The sequence below is a fragment of the Quercus robur genome, chromosome 10 (genome assembly GCF_932294415.1).
Source record: "Quercus robur chromosome 10, dhQueRobu3.1, whole genome shotgun sequence".
NCBI lineage: Eukaryota > Viridiplantae > Streptophyta > Magnoliopsida > Fagales > Fagaceae > Quercus > Quercus robur.
This window is the reverse complement of record NC_065543.1, coordinates 44,306,936-44,327,917: the sequence shown is the minus strand read 5'-3', so window position 1 is coordinate 44,327,917 and position 20,982 is coordinate 44,306,936. Positions and strand designations below refer to the sequence as shown.

The window sequence follows — 20,982 nt, the reverse complement described above, 5'->3', positions numbered from 1 at the left end:
CTGCATGGAGAAATTCAATGGGTTTTTTCAAACTTTGACCCCCGAATTTAATATATGCAAACTTGTACTGTCGGATTCCTACGTGTACAAACGTTAAGGAAGACCAGTGGACATGCTTTGACGCATGGAAGCGTAAAAAATTCGCTAGATTTATGCAAATTATATTCAGGAAAAATCTAGTGTCTTTATCAAATCTCTCTAATGCTCATCGACTCATAGTAATATCTTTAGCCAAAAAGAAAGAAAAAAAATAGTTAGGTATACAATATTTTTACAATAAATTTTATATAAAAATTTTACTAATAAGTGAGTAAAAGAGTGATGTCAGTGGTAGATCCAAATTATAATCAATAACAGCTTGTCACATAGAATTTGTTGTGAAAATATTGTGAAAATATTTTGGACCCAAATTATTAAAAAAACAAAATCAAAACAAAACATTATTCCATGTGTAGTGAGTTATGATACAAGGATACTCTCATACTTTCTTTTTTCTTTTTTAAATACTCTCTTTAAGAAACAAACAAAGTTTGGCAACAACCGTTCAATATAAAGATGATATTGTCACATAGAATTTGTTGTAAAAATATTGTGAAAATATTTTGGACCCAAATTATTAAAAAAACAAAATCAAAACAAAACATTATTCCATGTGTAGTGAGTTATGATACATGGATACTCTCATACTTTCTTTTTTCTTTTTTAAATACTCTCTTTAAGAAACAAACAAAGTTTGGCAACAACCGTTCAATATAAAGATGATATGTGTCTCTATCATATGCGTTGTACATTAATTAAATCACACTTAAGTGATTGTATATAATAAAAAATTTTGTTGCACAAGAACATACTTATTATATTTGTTTTGTGTTAATTCTCACCAAATTATTATAGAGAATAATCTTATGGGAGGGACCTCAAGGTGCTGACAAGAGGTTTCAAAACCAGAATCTTATAGATATCACGAGGCCTTGGAAACAACTAAACCAATCCCTTGAGGTTGTTAGTTATTAATATGATTTATTATGATTGTGTTTGTATATAAAATAAATATATATTTTACAATTAAAGAAATATATGATGTGTCAAGATTCTCATGGATGTTTTAAATATATAATAAAATTAAAATTCAATTATGAAATATATATATATATATATATATATTAGAATAATGAATTGTAAATTGTGATGCTTAAAAGTTTACATAGAAAAATACTATAAGGTGAACCAAAACCAAAAGTTAAGCGTATTCAGTTTAATATATGTTATAGATAGATTATAAGTATGTAGTTTTATCTTGAAATAAAAGAAACAAAGCCCATAAAATTAATCAACCAATAGATTACTCATATTCCGGTGGCTTTTGTGATAAGTCATGGATAAATATTAATATAGAGACATGGGTCTCTTTCTCTTCTTGATATAGTAAGTATGTTAAACAAGTTCTATATTTTAATTTAACTTAACTCTAAACTTATAGTGTTTGTAGCCTACAATTTCACCGAATACATCAGTAGTATAGCGTGCATGCTTGCAAGTTACAACCCATAACATCCAAGAGCATTTCAAACTTCAGAACTTTGTTTCCCAAAAAAATGAAAAAAAAACTTCAGAACTTTTATTGCCAAAAACTTTCTTAACCCAAGAGGCATGGTTTCTCTAAAAAGCAAGCCACAGAGAGTCACCTATGCATAATGCATAGTTAATTAGCAAGCTGAGGTATCATTTGTTAATGAAAGTAGCTAGACAAATCACTTAACCAACTAAGAATGACCATGTACCACTTCCCATAAAACTAAGAAGACCTCTTAATCTATTAATATTTACTGTCTACGTATTAAGTCAAATTAAAGCACAAGCTCCACTTTTTGGTGGTGTTTTTTTTTTTTCAATTCCTTTAAATTTCAGCCTTATAACCATACTCCCCCATTCGTGATTGTACATGGGGCTATAATTATAAAACATCTGCCGACAAATCCATATATGAAACATGTTATAAAAATTTTCAACAACAATATGGAATACTTGGAGCTCTTTTTGGAGCTCTTGTTTTAGAGCCTAGCTTCATAAATATTAAAAAAAAACAAAAACAAAAAAAAGGCATATGCAAATGGCAATTGGTGTAGTGCATTGTACTGGCATTAGATTGAGAATATCAAGAAGAGGTTAGTTTAAATTTGAAGTTTAATGATTTCTAAGGCTATTCGTGTCTGCAATTGAAAAGCACAGGAAAAGTTAAACTAATTTTGATTGACATATAAAAAAAAGCCATCATTATAGTCCGTTACATTTCCTTCTCTCACATGATAGCCTCAATTATGTCACATTGAAAGATTAGTTTTTTTTTTTGAGAGGCATTGAAAGATTAGTTGAACATGTTGATTGGACCACGTGAAATTCGTCAAGATTGAAAAGCTAAAGTAATTTAGGCCTTGGCAATATAAAATTAGTAAGGAGCGGCTTTTGTTTGTCCTTTTCTTGGTAATTCATGGATTTCTTTGTCAACTTTTGTGAGCACTCAATGACGTATGTCAATATCATATTGGTGAGTGTTCAAAAATATTTATTAAAATCACCTAACCGATAAGAAGAGTGTATAGGTTGTTGGTAATATATATTATATACTGGGTTCGTTTTAGGAACAACTTATTTAGCTTTTTGATGAAAATTTTTTTTATTAAAAAAGTGAGAAATTTTTTTTAAAAAAAAAGTGAGGAAAGAATGATTTATTAAAATCACCTAACCGATAAGAAGAGTGTATAGGTTGTTAGTAATATATATTATATACCGTGTCCGTTTTAGGAACAACTTATTTAATTTTTCGATGAAAATTCTTTTTATTAAAAAATGAGAAAATTTTGTTTAAAAAAAAAAAGTGAGGAAAGAATGATTTTAAAAATCTGTACATAAAAAATAAAAGCTAAAAGTTGAAATTGATACCAAACAGATTCTATAGTAAAAAATAATGGCAATGTTAGAGGTGTGAAAGGGTAATGAAATATGGGCATGGATGAAAATAGGAAGAGGATTGAGAAAAGTGTATAAAGAAGAAAAAAAAAGAAGGGACAGAACATGGGTGTTGCTTTCAACTCTTTAGGGAATACTCATATATACAATGGCCAGCCAACCTTTTCATTTGAGGGACCACAGCTTAGCATATTCCTTGGCTTTTTTTTTAGATTATTGAGATATGGTTGTTTGGTGCTGTCACTTTCTCTCATTCTATGCTTTCTTTTTCTTTTTTTCCTCTTCAAATTTTGGAGATATATATGGTTGCCATTTGTTTTGTAATCCCATACAAGCAAGCCATACATATTTTCTAGGTGTACACCCACGAGGTTGGACAAAGTGGCTCCATCGATTTCACAAAAACGTGATGAGACTGCAACAATTTATTTATTTTTCTTTGAAATGTAATTTTCATCCCTTAAATTTGGTCAAAGTTTATCTATGTGCTCTTGAATTTATAAAGTTACAGTTCTAAACCTTAAATGTTTGATTTTTTTTTCAATTTGATTCTTCCATGCATTTATTGAAAAGGAAATGCATACAGGTGAATATGACATTACAGAAGCTAAAACAGTTTATTAATAATATATATTTTTGAGAACCCCTGATAGACGAATTTTGAATAATAATGAATTAATACCTCAAAATTTACAATGTTAAAAATTTTAACCTTTTATATTTAAATCGAAATTGAACTTACCAAATTTTATGAATGAAAAGTGCATTTTCACTTTCTTATAATGAATAACAACCTATAATTCAGCACCAATAAAAGAAAAATAAAAAGAATAGCAACCTATACCAATAATTCACTCAAATTCATCAACAACCTACAATAAGTATATATACGGAATAAGAGAAGGACATGACATCTACATTTAATGCTACTTGTATTCTAATCTACCACTATTGTTTGTTTCGAAATTACTCAATGGGTGCCTATTTATGATATTTGGAAATTTAATTTTTATTAAGATTTACTCCATTTTTCAAGGAAAATTATAGTTATAATAACTAAGGAATAACGTCTTATATTGCTTAAGAGAATATGTTGTGTGTATTGTATAGTACAACTTGTCACACCATCATTTAAAAGTTACCATGGCTTTTAAGTTGTGATATGCCTGTGTGTTAAAATTCATTTCTCTTTCTCTTATGTGTGTGTATTTGTTTCTTAAAAAAAAAAAAAAAAAAAAAGTATTTTGTGGGTTCTAGTTAATTCAAATTGTTAATAAAGTCTTTTATTATCAAAAAAGAGATATGTGGTTTGGTGGGTTCTAATTAGTTCAATTCTTTGATGGTTGAAATAAGAGTTCTAGGATTCAATTGTTTACACCAAAATCCGATTAGAAAACCGATTGATGTTTTAACCTAATGATAAAAAAACAATTATCATAGAGCGAATATCATAGATTCAAATTTCATTGTATCTATTTAAAAACACTATTGATTCACTGTTATGAAATTACAAAAAAGTAAAAGGCATAGAATGTGTATGGACTGAGAATAGCAAGCCAGCCCCCGAATTGTGTTAGGCCCCATGTCTATAAGGACAACTTTAGCCCAATTCGGGCTCATATCGCGAGCAGTTGGGAGTCAGCTAAGTAGATAGGGAAGTATTCGAGATATGCTGAGAACAAGAGATAATACTTTGGGGGAATTCACCCGTAGGGTATCAAAACCCAATGTTAAGTTACAAGGGAGTCATTTTAATAGCAAGAGGTGGGTCCCCTCTGACAAAAGATACGATATAGGGAACCTATTGACATGCCAAATATTCCTCTATCATGGCTATCCCACTCAAAAAAGAATATAAAATAAGAAGGCAGAGGTCAAAAGAAGGGGTTGGGACAAAATTGAGGAGAGAGACATGAGAGAAGTGAGAAAAATACATTATGGGGAGAAGGTAGTCTTGTTCAGACTTGAGAGAAGGGGCTCAACTGCTTGGTAGCCTTCACAACCGAGTTGAAATTAAGATAGTTCAGCATTGAGGGATCATCATAACACCATAAGTGACACCACCAATCACTTCTTTGGACTTCCCATTGAGAGATAAGACCAATTCGGAGGACAAGTAAATTTGGGATCTAGACTCAATTGCCCTAGGTTATTGGAAATAGACCACCACAGAATGTATGACACTCTGATCATATGAATACATTTGGAATCAGTTTTTTTTTTTTTTTTTTTTTTTTTAAATTAAAAGTTTATTTGTTGTAGTGTGCCCACAGAATGTATGACACTTTGATCATATGAATACATTTGGAATCAGTTTTTTTTTTTTTTTTTTTTTTTTTAATTAAAAGTTTATTTGTTGTAGTGTGCCCACAGAATGTATGACACTCTAATCATATGAATACATTTGGAATCAGTTTTTTTTTTTTTTTTTTTTTTTTTTTTTTTTTTTTTAAATTAAAAGTTTATTTGTTGTAGTGTGCCCAAGTATAATTGTATCTAAAAAAAAATGTAATTTTAAAATGCCGTAGGCTAACAAAAAAGCCAAAAATCCTTTTAAAAAAAAGAGTAAATTGTAAATTACACCCCTGAAGTTTAGGGTTGACTAGATTTTACACCCCAAAGTTTCAGAAACTTGATTTTACACTCTGAAGTTTGGTTCCGTTAGCAATTCACCCCCTACGGTTAGTTTTTGCTATTAAGTGACACATCATCATGCTGATGTATTTTATATTTGCCAAATCAGCCATAAAACTACGTCGTTTTAGTGATGACCAAATGAAGAGCTGGCATACATCAAAACTACGTCGTTTTAGGCATAAACTTAAAACAAAAACCTCTGGCCTAGACGACACAGTTTCAAGCTAAATTCTAAAATCTAAAAACAAAGAACACGAAGAACTCACACCTCCCTAGCCCAAACCCTTGGCTCAGACTGAACCCAGATAGACCATCAACTCTCCTCGTGAACCCAGGGGGCAGCGGCGAAGAACCCAGGCGGCAGCAGTGACGGTGGCGGCCACACCAATAGTGAGCTGCTCCTCTCTTTCGCTCTTTTCGGATTTGGCTTGTGTAGTCTTAATTCCTACTTCCCAACATTAAATCGTGGCATCACACCAATACAATAGTAAATTTAAACCATTGGAAAAATGAAATTGAAAAACATTTGCTTCATTTCGTGGTCACTGCTAGTGAGGTGTGTAAATATATAGTCATATTTGTGTTGATTTTTTCAATGACATTTTGGGCTGTGGTTTTGAAGTTTTTCATGTTGGTTGTTAAGATTGAATTCCTATTATTTGGGAAGATGTTATTTGTTTATATGGGTGGTAAATTATCTAAAATATAGAACTTTCTGTGATAGTTTATAGCTATGCACGGTAGGTGTTTGTGAAAATGTTTGTGCCAGCCTGTAGTGATAACTATACAGTCAAAGCAATATTATTTGTTTTGGTTTTATTGAGTTTAATTTTATCTTCATTGCATAATGAAATCTTGGAACCATCATAAACCCAATATATATATATATATATATATTGAACTAGAATAATTATTATTTGAACTTGTTGTAGGTTAGGAGAACAGGAGGCGATCATGAGTTTATGGGCTTAAGAGTGGAAGAGGATCATCACCCATCAAGTGTTGCTGGAAGCCAATGAACTATAGTAATTGCCTTGTGCTTATTATTTGCATGTTGCTAGTATTTGGTCATGCTTACCATATGATCCAATATATCAATTATTACAAGTCTTAACCCAAACAAGTGTTGCTGGAAGCAGTGAAGTTGGTAGATATGGAAAAGGAAATGGAACTGTTGCTGGAGGAAAAGTTGAAAATAGAACTGGAAAAGGATGAGGGTCAGCAGCAATGCTAGTTTGTAGGACCTTTTATATGTTAGGACATTTGATTGTTAGAATCTTTTGTGGTTACTGTTTTGTATAGCTGTCCATAAGCTTATTTGATGGTGTTAATGGACAAAAGTAACCTATTTTGTGTTGGTCTTAGGTAGGACCTTTGGTTTGACAAACATTATTAGTCACTGTTTTATTTATCTTATGTGATGTTTATGTGTATGGTATTTGATTAAGACATATTCGGTTGGTAAAGATTTAAAGAATTGCATAAATACCTAATTGCACTCTGCGGGTCTAATGTAATTGCAATTTGCATTTATAAATGGCTATTTCAATTATAATAAACAATATTCCAAAAAGAGACAAAACTAAGTGTCAATTTTAACTGCAAAAAATGCATTTCAATTTCCATTACAACATAATAAAAAGAGTGGTCATTACAATTGTCATTACATTAAACAAGATAAGAAATTGACTACTCTTTCAAAACAATTGTCACTACAATCTTTCACAATGACTAAACTAGAATTCACCTATTCTAAATACAATAAGTTCTTTCATTGGAGATGCTTTCACTAAACAAACTAAAATGACTACCACAACAACAAACTAACTTTTACAATTTGGGTTTCCTCGGAGAAGCTGCTACTTCTACAACTTCACTCCTTCCCATTTCAAGATTGTCAATTTGCAAGAGATAAGAGGCACATGTACACCTGATCCTGAATCTCTCATTGGTTCACATCTAATTTTAGCCATCACTGGGGAACACAGAATGACTTCAAGAGCTCATGCATTCAACATCAACTGATAAGAGATTATACCAAGTGTTGCAGCAGCTACGGCATCTTCAATTCGTTCTTCAATTGTTCTAATTCTGCTGGATGCATTTTACTAATGGCAGAATTAAAAGATTCTCCATGAAGGGCAGCACATGTTTGAAGGTTCTGCTGGATGCATATTTACGCCACTGGCATCACAAAAGAGAGAAATAAGAACAAAGAATAGAAGTTGATTCTAAAATGACAACTGAGAATTTGAATAACAAGTTCAATTAAGTATTAGAGAACCAACCTGGACTCTTCCTCAGATAAGTCATTGTTTTCACTCAATATTACAGTTGTGCATACAGACACTGTATAAATTAAAAGGCACAATTGCAAGACTTAATCAAAGGTTACCCAATATTCATTTGCAAATAATGTGTAAAATACAAAGATGAATCCATACCTCAAAATCTGATCAAGCTTATCAAGGACTTGAGGCAGTCTCAATGTGAGAATGATTGAAAGGGCTAAACCAAATGTCTTCCTTTGGGTGGAAGATACATTGTCTAACTGTGATGAAACAAAAATACTTTGGCAATAAAAAAATGAAGCAAGACTTAAAGTAGGGGTCGTCTACATTTTCCATGCAATGCCAACAGAAATTTCAATAAGAAAAGTGTTGGTATGTAGTTAGAATGCAATGAATAAATAATGTGATCCTGAGACTCTAAGACTATTAATTTACCAAGTGCATAATAGTCGATCCCTTAACTTTATTCCTGTAGTTTACAAGACTTGTTGTAAACTGGAGCTATAAAAAGGGTACCAATATTATGCACAAATAATAATTATTCTAGTTCAATTTTTTTTTTTTTTTTTTGGATTTATGATGTTTCGAATATATAATTTAGCAGTGAAGATAAAATTAAACTCAATTTTCTTTCTTTCTTCAAGTTAATTTTGCAATAAAACCAAAGCAAATAATATTGCTTTGACTGTACAGTTATCACTACAGACTGGCACAAACATTTTGACAAACACCTACTATGCATAACTATAAACTATCACAGAAAGTTCTAAATTTCAGATCATTTACCCCCCATATAAACAAATAGCATCTTCCCAAATAATAGGAATTCAATCTTAACAGCCAACATGAAAAACTTCAAAACCACAACCCAAAATGTCATTGAAAAAATCAACACAAATATGACTGAATATTTACACACCTCACTGGCAGTGGCCACGAAATGAAGTAAATATTTTTCAATTTCGTTTTTCCAATGGTTTTAATTTATTGTTGTATCGGTGCGATGCCACGATTTAATGTTGGGAAGTAGGAATTAAGATTACACAAGCCAAATTCGAAAAGAGAAAGAGAAGAGCAGCTCACTATCGGTGTGGCCGCTGCCGTCACTGGCTCACTGCCGCTTCCTGGGTTCACGATGTGAGCCGATGGTCTATCTGAGTTCAGTCGGAGTCGAGGGGCTTGGTTTAGGGAGGATTGGGTTCGTGGGGTTTGGGCTAGGGAGGTGTTAGTTCTTCGTGGTCTTTGTTTTTAGATTTTAGAATTTAGCCTGTCGTTTAGGCTAGAAATTTTTGTTTTAAGTTTATTAATAAAACGACGTAGTTTTGATGTATGCCAGCTCTTCATTTGGTCATCACTAAAACGACGTAGTTTTGTGGCTGATTTGGCAAAAATAAAATACATTAGCATGATGATGTGTCACTTAACAGCAGAAACTAACCGTGGGGGGTGAATTGCTAACGGAACCAAACTTCAGGGTGTAAAATCAAGTTTCTAAAACTTTGGAGTGTAAAATCCAATCGACCCCAAACTTCAGGGGTGTAATTTGCAATTTACCCTAAAAAAAAAAATCAATGCCAAACAAGAACGTTAGACAAGTCCAACCCACCTCAAAGCTTTATCTTAGGGCCATGTTGGGTTATACAGGCCTTTTTTGTGGACCAATTAAAAAGACACCAACTCAAGCCCACTTTAGGGCCATTCATAAAACGAACTACCTAAAAAGCCCAAAAAGGCTAAAACCTCCCAAAGCTTCCCAAAAACCCAAGCACCACGAACAAAACAATCATAGCCGCTTATTACACACATACCCACAGTGAAAATTTCCATAGCATAGCACTACTAGCTCTTAATAGCAAAATTGAACCATTTTCGTTCTTGGCCAATATTTACAGTGCTTTTGTTTTTCATTCAAATTCTTGCTGCAGAGGGCTCAAGTTCTCTTAGGTATACGTTTCTCTTTCCAAAGCCTTTGTTACATTCATTTAATTTTTGCATTTTTGTGGGATCGAATCCAATCTTTGGTGCTACGCTTTTAAGAGTCTGGTTGAAACTTCCTTGATGATTTATAGTGTATAATTTTTTTTTTTATTTGTTTAAATTTGTAGCTTATAGTATTGTGTTGTATAGCTTCAAATTTGACCATTCAAATTTGAAAAATCGGTAAGAAAATCTAGTTGCTGAGGAAAAGTTCATAGTTTTTGGCTATTAACGTATATAAAAAGTTACATTTTGATCGAATATAACGATTAAAAGATATAGTATAACTAATGAACTACTATAAATTGATTATTTGGGATAGCAAATTGTGATTATTCTATTTTTTAGAAGGGAAAAAAAATTCTTACCCAAATTATGGACAGGGGTGGCCCTAGATATTTTGGGACCTAAGGCAATAACTGAAAATGGGGCATTTTTTATACTTATATATTAATTAAATTAATGTTTATTTAATATTTTTATATTATATTTTTCATCATTATTTTCATTTTCTTCTAAATTATTTTGAAATTCATTATCAAGATTTGTTGTATTGCAAAATTGAATATCATTTTCTTCTAAATTATTTTGGTGAATTTCTTGCTCATTTGTGATATTTTCATCTAAATTTTGTGTTATATTTTGTTTATTACTAATAACAAATTTATCCATTGATCTTTTTTGAGACTCAATTAATTTTTCTTCTTTTTTTCTTTTTTTAAGTTTTTCATATCCAGATGCATATTTTCTAGTATATATTTCTAATCAAATAATATATTTATAAAGACTAAAATAAAAAATAACTTTCAAGTGTAGAGCAAATGAGAAATAGAACTTGATTTATATAAAAAGTAATGTTAGCAATAACAAGTTTTTAGCAATTTCAACCTGCATAAATTAAAAAAAAAATTAAGCACAAGCACAACAAAAATTTAAGCACAGTCATAACACTGACACAAAACTTATTAATAAGACCCACCCACCAAAAAAAAAAACACAAAACAAATCCTATCTGTAACCAAAAAAAATAAAATGCAGGCTTTTTAAAAAAAAAAAAAAAAAAAAAAAAACCTTGAAGGCCCAAACTTAACGCCCAGTCCAGGGAGGGTCCAGGCAGCCATAATGATAAACTGATAACTGATAAACAAAGTTACAAAACCAGCCAGGGAAAGGGAGGGCCCAAATAAACAAAGTTATCTTAAGTTCTTAACAAATAAAAGCCCAAATATTTATAATTGTATACCTGATTCCTGAACCTCAGAACCTGATACGGTGAGGTGAGGTGAGGTGAGCAGTTGAGACTTGAGAGAGGCGGAGAGCAGAGAATCAGAGAGAGGCTGAGGCGGTCCAGCTGGACCAGCCGTCCAGGCGGAGGAGCTTCAAGCTTGCTGCTTTGCTTGAGCCTTGAGCTGTTGTCTGTTGAGCAGATGAGAACAGACTGAACGGTGGAGAGTGGAGACTAGAGAGAGGCGGAGAGCAGAGACTAGAGAGAAAGGTAAAATTTTTAGGGTTTTGAGTGGATTTATTTGTTTTGATTTGTGATTCTTTTGTGGTTAATCTCTTTGACCGGATTTGTAGTTTATCTGGTTGTTTTTTGGTCAATGATTTTGTTTAGAACCAATGTTTAATAGGATTTACCAAAATTTTTGTTTGTTTTTGGTTAAAAGGATGTGCCAGATTATTTTTGTAATTCATTTGAAACTACCCGGTTGGTTCTTTTCTAAAATTTTGGGGCCCCCTTCCACTTGGGGGCCTTAGGCAATTGCCTAACTCGCCTAAGGGAAGGGCCGGCCTTGATTATGGATGAAATGACACTCCTCCCCACTCTTGAGATACGTATAAATCAGTTGGATTTTATTTTATTTTTTTTTTAAATAGTATCTTCTGTTAATGAAAACCTAACTGTTGACTATTGCATTTATACAAATGTCAAGGGGGAGTGCCATTTCATACAACTTTTGGGAAAAGTGTCATTTCGATAAACCTTAAGAGGGCATTTGGTTTGCCGTGATGTTATATTATTGTAATCTTACATGAATGTAATTTGAATACAAGAATACAACATTACATTATTTAGGAAGGTGATGAGATCAAGGTGATGTGATATATTTTGTAATTTTAGATTATGGTAATGTTAGAAAAAATAAAATAAACCAAAATTTTTAATGTCACATCATCATAATGTGCGTTACATCATCGTAATGTGTATCATATCAAGGACACATCACAACGAACCAAATGCCCCCTATGGGAGGTTGGTATAATTTACCATTTTTTGTGTGCGTGTGTTTGGGGGGGAAGGTAATTCTATAGGTGACAAGATTTTCCTTTTGGTTCAATTTTGTGGTTTCCATTTCCAGTATTTGACTAGAACAGATTTGTTGGATTCCTTCATTAGTGTCTCGTAGAAGTCTCCAAAGTCCTTGTATCACTTAACATGATTTTTACCCTATTATTTGTCAATAGAGAAAGTATTTGTGTCACAAGGATCAAAATTCCATTGCACTTGATCTTTCATTTTCCTTTTTAATTTTTTAAAATTTATTTTGATTTCCAGTTGGTCCAAAGTCCAACCATATGAAACAAATCTAGAAACTCATTTCTAGAATATTGTATATAATTATAACTTATACTAGTGAGTTTGCATGCTTTGTCAGAGTACACAAGGTATATGGGGATATGTTTGTAAAGGATATGAAACTTGTATTATGATATTTTCTTCTTCTTCCATTATGTCTTATTTTTCTTGTGACTATCATTGTAGCAACTAGCAAGAAAAGATGGTTATTTGGAAAATTTGGCATATTGAACATTTTGAATGGAAGATGGTTATTTTGCACCATGAGAAGCATATTTGATTTTTTATATAAATATTTTAAAATGTTTGTGGACTATTGTATGTTATATTGTTGATTATGTAGTTGTTTTACTCAATATACATGTCATGAATGAGAGTGTTGCTCTGTTGCTTCATATAATTGTTTTGAATTTCAAGAAATGTTACTGATCTTCTACACATACCAAAACACTAGAAAACGTTTTCAAACTCATTTTCCGGATCACTACCAAATACAAGAAAATGAGTTAGTTATCTAGAAAATGTTTTCTTGAAAGCAACTCATTTTCCAAAATCGAAACAAACCAAGTGTTAGTTTGTGTTTATGTTGCCTACATAGGATAATTGCTGTGAGAGCGCTTCCTGATTCTGTTTCTGTAATTGCATTGTGATGCAGCTAGGTGATAACAATAATGCTATTGTCAAGAATTTTTGGGAGAACACTGTTTGCAGCGGCTAAATCAGAAACAACTAATGCAACAGCTGCAGCTGCTTCTGTAGCAAGGAACCCTCTGCAAGAGTTCTTTGAGGCTGATAGGAATATAGATGATGACAAACCTGTTGTCTACGGTATGGGGCGTTTTCTTGTTCCTTCATTCTGTTTGCTCATTGCTTTTAGTAGTCGTAATAATTTATTATTCATGGCTTTATGTTATAAGATATATAGCTGTTTTTTTTTTAATTGGTAATTACACACACCTTATAGCTTGCAGCAGTGGGAGTGTGACTTACTGGGACAACCTTTTTTAATTACATACACCCAATGGGTATTGAATCCAATACCTCACCCTCTGCCTTGTTCTTACAAGGAGAATAGGTGTCATTTGAGCTAGATCTCAGTGGTAACGTATAGCTGGTTTTTTATTTTTTTTATGTTTATAATTATTATAATATCCATAAGAACAAGGTCTGTTAATTAGAAATGGATCTGTGGCAATAGAAGGGTGGAAACATGATAATGCTTGATGTTCATTTAACACTGAAGAGACCTTCAACCGAAGTGGAAAAAAGAAAAAGATTAAAGTGTTTTAAAGTCATTCAAGAGATTAGGCAAATAAGCTAAATGGTATTTACCTTTGAAAGGCACATTTGAGAATAGTTAATAATTATCAAAATGTGGGAAATGAATGAAAACAAACACAACACTGGGTATCCATGGGTTGATAGCACAAACCCCAGGTGCTTGATATAGGTCCTTGGGTTGGGGGGCTTTCTTGTAGTTCTATAATTAATGTTTTAACCTCATCGGTGTCTGTTTGTAATTCTTTAAGGTAGCTCACATTTGAGCAATCCTTCTTTCTAATAAATTATTCTCTAACTTATCCAAAAAACAAAAGTACAGGTTTTACATGATTACTTTTATCGCATCAAATCCTTCTATCAAACAGTCTTGTGCTTGGTAAATTAACTCACTCACCAAAGGGGGCTTGGAACCCCCCCAACCTCACGAACTACCCCATACTTTTTTTTTGGGGTTTTTTGTTATAGGTACCCCATACTTATGGATGGTGGAGGGGCTATTTGGTCAAGGGCCATTGGCAAATCCTTTCCTATAGATTTAAATAATGAATTAAAATGTCATTGCTTCAAAGTTATTTGAATTTTTTTATAATTTTAAGATAAAATTTTGTCAAAATTTGAAGTCTTTTTTTAATTAGTAATAAGATTCCATTAAAAAGAAAATAAAAAAGGGATTAGCCCTAGTACACTGTAAGTATACTTTGATGTAGGGTGGGTAGTCTGCCTATGAAATACTTGGGAATGCCACTGGGCACCCCATACAAAACAGCATCTGTGTGGAATCCTATATTGGAATGGATGGAGAAGAAACTCTCAGGTTGGAAGCGTCTTTATTTATAAAAGGGGGGGTAGACTTACCTTGTTGAAGAGTACTCTTTCTAGCCTTCCTACGTACTATCTATCATTATTTGTCATCCCTGTAGCTGTGGCTGATAGATTGGAGCGAATTCAGAGAAATTTTTTATGGGGGATCTTCAGAGGAGTGTTTCGAATATCCTTTGGTGGCTTGGGAGAAGGTGTTTTTACCGATAGATATGGGGGGTTTGGGGATTAGGAAGTTGGTGCATTTTAATAAAGCCTTGTTAGGGAAATGGTTATGGAGGTTTGGACGAGAAGGCTCTCATCTTTGGAGGAGGGTTATTGCAACTAAATATGGAGAGGGTCAAGGGGGGCGGACTACTAAAATATGTAGTAGGGCCCATGGATGTGGTCTGTGGCGTGGTATTCATGATGGTTGGGAGAATTTCTCCAAACATGTGGCCCTAGTGGTGGGTGATGGCACTCATATTCTTTTTTGGCATGATAAGTGGGTGGGAGATAACTCACTTAAAAGGCTCTATTCTTAGCTGTATGTGTGTTCTAATGACAAGGAAGCTTGTATTTCTGATGTATTATGCTTCCTGGAGGGCGGAAATGATAGAATTTGGAATTTGAGATTTCATAGGGATTTTCATGAAAGGAAATTAGAGGCTGCCTTCTCTTTCCTTGAGTTCATTCATTCTTGGATCCCTAGGGGTGGTGGGAGTGACACTTCTCAGTGGTGTCTCAACGGGAATGGCAAGTTTGATACCTAGTCCTATTACCATAACATGAGGGGTGAAGCTGCCTCCAATTTTCCATGGAAGGGTGTTTGGAAAGCTAAGATCCCTAAGAGGGTGGCTTTCTTTGTGTGGATAGCGGTTCATGGGCAGATCCTTACACTGGATAATCTTAAACTTAGGGGGTGCATTTTGGTGAATCGGTGTTGTATGTGCCATCGGAATGAGGAAACTGTGGATCATCTCCTCCTCCATTGTCCTGTAGCTCACTCTCTCTGGGTTTATATGTTTCAAATCTTTGGGACCCAATTGGTCATGCCACGCTTTGTGGAAAGTTTGGTGTATTGTTGGAGCTATTGGCTGGGAAAATTTAATTCAGACATTTGGAATATGGTTCTTGGTTGTTTGATGTGGATTGTTGGGATGGAAAGAAATCGACGCTCTTTTGAGGATACCGAGAAATCCTTGGCTCAATTACAAGCTCTATGCCAGAAGACTTTATTTGATTGGTCTAGGTGTTGGGGCTTCTTGGATTGTTCCACTATCTTGGAGTTTATTGCTTCTCCTAGTATTGCATTTTAAGTTTTTTCTTGTTGTTTGATGCTGTTTGTTTGTTTGTTGCATTTCCTTGTGTTCACCATCATGAACACCTTATATTTGCTTTCTTTTGTTTTACAGTTTGTTTAATAATACTCTTATTACTTATTAAAAAAAAAACACTTTATAAGTATACAAGACATAAACAAGCATTTTGAAATCATTTTGCACATGAGATCATATTGCTTGTAGTTCTTCACTATCATGTGAATCAGTGTACTTCTAGAACAATTTTAATTCTGAAAATTTTCTGTTTTTCCCAATGATGTATAATGATAATCATCCTTTTAGTGCTTTGGTGCTGTCAGGTCGTAGTTGGAAGGCTTCTGAACTGCGACTGAAGTCTTGGGATGATCTTAATAAGCTATGGTATGTCTTGTTAAAGGAGAAAAATATGCTGATGACTCAAAGACAGATGCTTCATTCACAGAATCTACGGTTTCCTAACCCAGAGCGCATTCCCAAGGTATAACGCTGTTACTTTGCTTCTCCCTTGACGCATTATGTAATTGTAGTCATTTTTGGCTCCTTGAATGCTTGGCTAATTGTCAGAGGTTTAGCATAATTCGGATGAGATAGCCAGTAACACTCCAAATACAGGACATCACTAAAACTCGCGCTGCTAGTAATAGATTTCTTGAAAAATTATTGGGATACTCTTCCAGTAGATAAATACAAGGACTTTAGTGTTATGAACTTATATAAACTGAAATTTGATGTTAAAGGTTCAGTATCAGTATGACCAATAGTCTTTTTTTTCTTGGTTTCCATGTAAGTACTGGATAAAGCAACCAAATTCATTTATTTAATTATAAGAATCCTTTTTAGTGAACAGGAATCCCTGTTGTTTCTTTGAATTCAATTTCTGTGCAGACTGAAATTTTTACTGATGTAATGATTTATTTCTTTTCATTTTAATACATAGCAAGTGAATGCATTCTTTTTACAAATAAAATTATCATTATTAAACAGATAAATAAAACTCAAATCCAGTGAGTTAATGCATTGGATACAATATTTGACCATGAAATGTGCCTGCAAAGTGAAGCAAGACATTGCTCTTGAGATATTAAAATCTTCTTTAAGTATACCTTATGCCAATAGATAACAGTACTTACAATCTTGTTGTTCCACTCTTTGGGTGACCAGCCTAAAAATGTTGGAAAGTTGTGCATTACACTTTGCAGTCCATACTTAGTGTAGAGATGGCCCAAAGTATGCGAGAGAATGTGACATCCACCAATTTTACTCATTCTTACTCACTGAAATAGTTTATTTTTAAAAGTTATTCTGTATGTTTAGAGCAGTAAATATTTTGATCATTTTTGGTGTGTGACAATAACAAAAGACACATTAAATCTACTACCAAGTAAAGTGATCCAATTGGCTGTGCAAATCTAAGGCAGAAACGGTCTAAAATCTGCACACCCCCCCACCCCCCAAAAAAAAAAAAAAACCAACAATTTTTTAGTCTCATTCTTTTCTCACTGATTAGTGATTACCAACAAGTTAAGTGATCCGATTCCATTTTCAAGTTTTTTGATGATTCGATAGTTGGGTTAGGGGAATTTGAATCATGAATGTGTCTTCATTGGAACACCAGGAGATGCCAATTGAGCTTCAACGCTCTTGACAATCCAATTCCATTTCCAAGTAATTTAAGAAGGTAAGTACTTATGTATATTAATACCCAATTAACCTTTTGGAACACCCTTATGGATGCTGTGAACCCCATTCTGGTCCCTTCTAGTGCCAAGCTTCTATATCTCATCACCTTGCTTTGGAATTGCCTTTCCTCATGCATTGGTTTGTGGTATTTGGTTGGCCATTTGTCAGGCCTTCTAAGAGATGTGTCTTTCCATATGTTAGGCATTCTAATGGGATTAGAGAATACCTTCAGAAAATGGATGGTTTTTTTATTTTTATTTTTTTTTTAAATTAGCTAATCATTGTCTGCTGTTGCTTGATGCTTCCTTGAGTAGATCACGTAGTCTAAAAAACAAGAATTTTCCTGTAGATAACAAACAATATACCATCTATCAGGGAGGGTTTCTGACCGGAATGGATTCACTGGTCTTATATACAGGGGCAGAATTTCTTTTTGATAAGTAGAGGGGCAGAATTACAATGTTAAAATGGAGTGCAAGCTATAGCTTTGCCAATATCAATATCAGATTGCATCCTAAGTGCCATAAATGCGAGAGGTTGGGAACCATCTGAACACAAATGTTACCAATATTTTAAACATGCTACTTTAAATACTTGACGTTCTTTTAATGTAGAGGGAAGAACTCTTTTTGGAACTTGGCTTTTTAGAGAATCTCTCATTTCTTGTTCATGGTAAAATTTGACTGCTAAAGTATTGAGTGCAGCAAAGTGAAATTGACTCCATGATCTAGTTCTACCTCAGCCACTGACTTGTATTACATGAAATAGCTTTGGCATTGTAGTTATATCCGCATCATTTTAGTTATATCCATCTAGTTCTTTAATTGCCATTTGGATTGCTTTGCCAAAATAAGGCGGGTGAAATTGATCAAAATTTTATCTAGGAGGAAAAGCTAATGATATGTTGAAAAATGAAAAGTAAATAGTTTCCTAGCATTAAACCTAATCATGTCTAGAAATTGCTGCAACAAATTCTTGGATTTCCTAATTGGTTTAGTATGTTAGATCATACCTAGAAACTGGTTATATACATTTTATATAAAAATGGTTAGGGGTCAATTGGCATTGTTCTCTTTTTTTCATTGCTTTCAGCTACTCATTTATTCTGAAATTCAACTTGCATTTCACATTAAGTACTGTAACTAGAAATACCACATTGGATTTGTCTCACTGTGTTTCAATTGGTAGACTGAGTACATGAAAAACAAGTTTTGGAATATAATGATTTAGGCATTAAATTTGTTGCATGTATTAATACTTTTCCTCCATCTTTCTGGAACCACAATTACTAATTGGCATTTCGGTGATTCTTGTTGTTGAATGAAATTAAGGTGAGGAAGTCAATGTGTCGTATCAAGCAAGTACTCACTGAAAGAGCGATTGAGGAACCTGATGCTAGAAGGTCGGCTGAGATGAAGAGGATGATAAATGCTCTTTGATAACTTCCAGCTTGTGTCTATTCACTAAACACTGTATTGGGTATGTTTGTGGACTGCAATCTGGCCACATTTTTCTGGGTGCAACTTTGAATCTTCTTGTAATCACCTAGTATCACTGTTATGAAGTAAATGGACAAATTGCAGCAATTCATGAATTGACAGAGTACTTGTTTCCTATCTCTGAGATTAGTTTTCTTGTAATGAACTAGTGATGTTTTTGAGCACATAATTAACACTGCTCGCGCCTGGTGGATATGTAGAACATAATGCATATTCTGTTTGGGCTATCATGTTTGAGCATTGTAATCTCTGTCTCATTTTCATTTTTGAATTTCCTTCTTTTGTAGTCTCATGAGTTTTGGCACCAGGGACATGATCTGCTTGAAGGTCCTTTACACTGTTTGCTATAGTTTTAAACAAGTCAAAATCGTGAATATATTTAATTTGTATGGAATATATTTTGCCTTTTGAATAAAGGCAAAATATTTCATCAGTAGTGCTCTGGAATATTTAATCTTTCGGACTTGAGAATCTTCTGTCTAATTTTGTTATTTATTTTGGTTATAAGGTTGTGCTAAATTATCAAACTTTGGGTTTAGGCATGCATTTCAGCAGAAGTATAGACTCTAGTATTCTTTGTGTACTATCATCAGTTAGGTCGATGAGGTTCATGGCTTTAAAATTTAAATGCATGAGGTTCTTCCGATGATAAGACAATAATCAAAGTTGATATATGTATGTGTATGCATTAATTTTTCTTTTGGCCGAAATCATATTTTCTGCAAAATCTATTCGATTGGCTGATGATATGACAATAATCAAAGTTGATATACGTACGTGTGTATTAATTTTTCTTTTGGCTGAAATAATATTTTCTGCGAAATCTATTCAATTGGCTGTTGGCATCAGAAAGTCTCTCTTTCTCAAACTTATTAGAGTTTGTTGATCGTTGTAATTAAAGTATTCAGTTGTGATGAGCCTCTAGTATTGTCTAGAATACTTCCTGTGTACTTGATGTTTTCTTTTTTCTAATAAAACTTATTAATTAATTATATATATAAACTTTATTTTCGATAATTAAAGATGTTATTTACTCCCTGAAGGTTGGTACTGGGAATAGTATCAGAAGTCTTAGGCGTACAGTTTGTGGTGGGTATATGTGATATTTCAAACTAGGCCATCATATTGACTTTATACTCTTTTGATAGATAGATTTTGCACCACATGGTCTGTTTATGTTGATAGAGACTTTGAGCCAATTACATAATTCCACAGCTAGGCTAGTTTTTGCAATTACAATTATTAAATGATATGTTAAAAATATTCTGTTATTGCCATGGTGAAAATGGTTAAAAGATTACAACAATTCTAGGTTTATGCATTTATATCTGTGCCTTCAATCGTTCTGCCTCTTGCTCTACTAGGTGTCCAGAATGATAATAACGTATATGATGCAAATTACAGAACATGTCGTTTGTTTTTATTGTTTTTTTCACACCAAACTCACAAACATGTTTTAAATTTCTAACGTGGCAAGGAAAACTGATAAGAGGAAATAGAAGCTGGGTCCATATGCAAATTTGGTGTTGCCCAGGTTTGGATATCCGTGCACGCACGAAATAAGATACATGAATAGGAAGTTAAAGATTAAGACAGCCTAGATTGTAATTCCCCATCTATTTGGGTTTGCAAGATGGGCAGAGTTGATAGTACAAGTAGCCCTGGTTTTTCTTTAAAGACACATTATTAAGTTTTGGAAAAAGATGGAGGCACAAATGGACAAACTCAACATAACCCATCAAAAAAGTATGGACCCTTTTGTCAATATAGAAGCACCCCACATGCCTTAATGGGAAAATATGGTTTTGTAACTTTTGAAAGCGATGTTTTTACATTTGATTTGTAGACCTTCATAAACTTAATATTGTTGTGATGATGTTTCTCCAACTTGCAGTTTGGCATGATTTTTCCATACCATCATTATACAGGTTGCACAAGAAGAATAAAATATA

At 33.3% G+C, this 20,982-nt stretch overlaps 1 protein-coding gene and 2 long non-coding RNA genes across 6 annotated transcripts; 2 read left to right on the top strand and 1 right to left on the bottom strand.

The window, feature by feature from the left end:
* Nucleotides 1-5,841: 5,841 nt before the first annotated feature.
* On the top strand, nucleotides 5,842-7,037 carry LOC126702370 (uncharacterized). Its single transcript, XR_007647736.1, has 2 exons — nucleotides 5,842-5,994; nucleotides 6,537-7,037. It is a non-coding gene; the product is annotated as an uncharacterized LOC126702370 (long non-coding RNA).
* A 670-nt stretch (nucleotides 7,038-7,707) lies between these two features.
* Nucleotides 7,708-9,157, bottom strand: LOC126703544 (uncharacterized). 2 transcript variants are annotated; one of them, XR_007648122.1, is made up of 4 exons: nucleotides 8,979-9,157; nucleotides 8,049-8,155; nucleotides 7,893-7,953; nucleotides 7,708-7,788 (listed from the first exon to the last, which is right to left on the bottom strand). It is a non-coding gene; the product is annotated as an uncharacterized LOC126703544 (long non-coding RNA). The 2 variants fall into 2 exon arrangements; XR_007648121.1 differs by having other exon boundaries at nucleotides 8,049-9,153.
* Nucleotides 9,158-11,116: 1,959 nt separating this feature from the next.
* Nucleotides 11,117-19,267, top strand: LOC126701750 (uncharacterized). 3 transcript variants are annotated; one of them, XM_050400099.1, is made up of 5 exons: nucleotides 11,117-11,367; nucleotides 13,106-13,278; nucleotides 16,172-16,329; nucleotides 17,467-17,529; nucleotides 18,863-19,267. In XM_050400099.1, the coding sequence occupies exons 2-4, from the start codon at nucleotides 13,122-13,124 to the stop codon at nucleotides 17,494-17,496; spliced, it is 345 nt and encodes a 114-aa protein (XP_050256056.1). In that variant the 5' UTR covers nucleotides 11,117-11,367; nucleotides 13,106-13,121; the 3' UTR covers nucleotides 17,497-17,529; nucleotides 18,863-19,267. The 3 variants fall into 3 exon arrangements, with proteins under 3 accessions (XP_050256056.1, XP_050256055.1, XP_050256054.1); XM_050400098.1 differs by lacking the exon at nucleotides 17,467-17,529 and having other exon boundaries at nucleotides 17,950-18,951; XM_050400097.1 differs by lacking the exon at nucleotides 17,467-17,529 and having other exon boundaries at nucleotides 11,121-11,367.
* The last annotated feature ends 1,715 nt before the right edge of the window (nucleotides 19,268-20,982 follow it).

Excerpts from the sequence above, each read along its gene's own strand:
- LOC126701750 (XM_050400097.1), top strand. The coding sequence starts at position 13,122 with ATGCTATTGTCAAGAATTTTTGGGAGAACACTGTTTGCAGCGGCTAAA. Across the intron at positions 13,279-16,171 it reads TGACAAACCTGTTGTCTACG|GTCGTAGTTGGAAGGCTTCT; the intron begins GTATGGGGCGTT and ends TGGTGCTGTCAG. Across the intron at positions 16,330-18,862 it reads ACCCAGAGCGCATTCCCAAG|GTGAGGAAGTCAATGTGTCG; the intron begins GTATAACGCTGT and ends AATGAAATTAAG.